At 41.3% G+C, this 823-nt stretch overlaps 1 protein-coding gene across 1 annotated transcript in view; it reads left to right on the forward strand.

The window, feature by feature from the left end:
• Positions 1-582, forward strand: part of LOC115232696 (leucine-rich repeat and calponin homology domain-containing protein 1) — a 45,160-nt gene extending 44,578 nt beyond the window's left edge. The window contains 1 exon segment of the mRNA XM_029802724.1: positions 1-582. Within this exon segment, the coding sequence (XP_029658584.1) occupies positions 1-157 (157 nt within the window). The 3' untranslated portion in view covers positions 158-582.
• The last annotated feature ends 241 nt before the right edge of the window (positions 583-823 follow it).

Consider the following 823-nt stretch of genomic DNA (forward strand, 5'->3'; position numbering starts at 1 on the left):
CGCTCTTCTCCTTGCTCGCGATGAGGGGGGGAGTGACACCGAAAAACCGGCCGGAGGTTCACTTCGTATGATTCAGGACCGCGTTCTATCCGCGATACTTTTTGCGACATTCCTATCCACCCTGGTTCTGCTCTATCTCTTCCCGATCCCCGATTAGTAAGACACTGATTAGAATGAAAAGCCACCAATGCGCGCGACAGAAACGAAGAAGCGACTAGTAATTAATAAGGGGTGCACGGAAATTATAATATCTGGAGATGGCGATTTCCAGAGAAATCTGATCTTTTTCTTGATTAGCATAAACGCCGTTGTGTCAGTCTTACTTTTGATGATCGCATCGAAAATCTGAGGATCATTATCTCGTTCAAACAAAGATGCACGCGACACTTTCAACGTTTGTTTTTCGTGATTTGATACTTTTAGGACGGCATGTTCGATTACTTTCGTCAATTTTGCATTTATACATATTTATTGACATTCGGGAAAGTGTTGTGTCGTGGATTGGACACGACTTCGACGTCGAAGATTTCCACAGGTAACGTTTAACGGATCTCCTTTTTTTAGACGAAAAAAAAAAAAAAACGCTGGAATGTTCGACAATGAAAACGGCATTCTTCTTTTGCAAATGAGTAAAGAAACTAAACGATTAAATATTTATATGAGAAAATACACAGAGTTATCATCGACGTCGAAGCGTTCTGCGATTTTTTAAAGTGTCTTTCAGAGCGTACACATCAAAGAACGATTCGTGATAGCCGCGTCTCCAGACGCTTTAAAAGATATCAGAATATATCTTTTCGCCGCTAAACCTCGCTGAAGCAGA

Source organism: Formica exsecta, unplaced genomic scaffold (assembly GCF_003651465.1).
Source record: "Formica exsecta isolate Colony F162 unplaced genomic scaffold, ASM365146v1 scaffold149, whole genome shotgun sequence".
Classification (NCBI taxonomy): Eukaryota; Metazoa; Arthropoda; class Insecta; order Hymenoptera; family Formicidae; genus Formica; species Formica exsecta.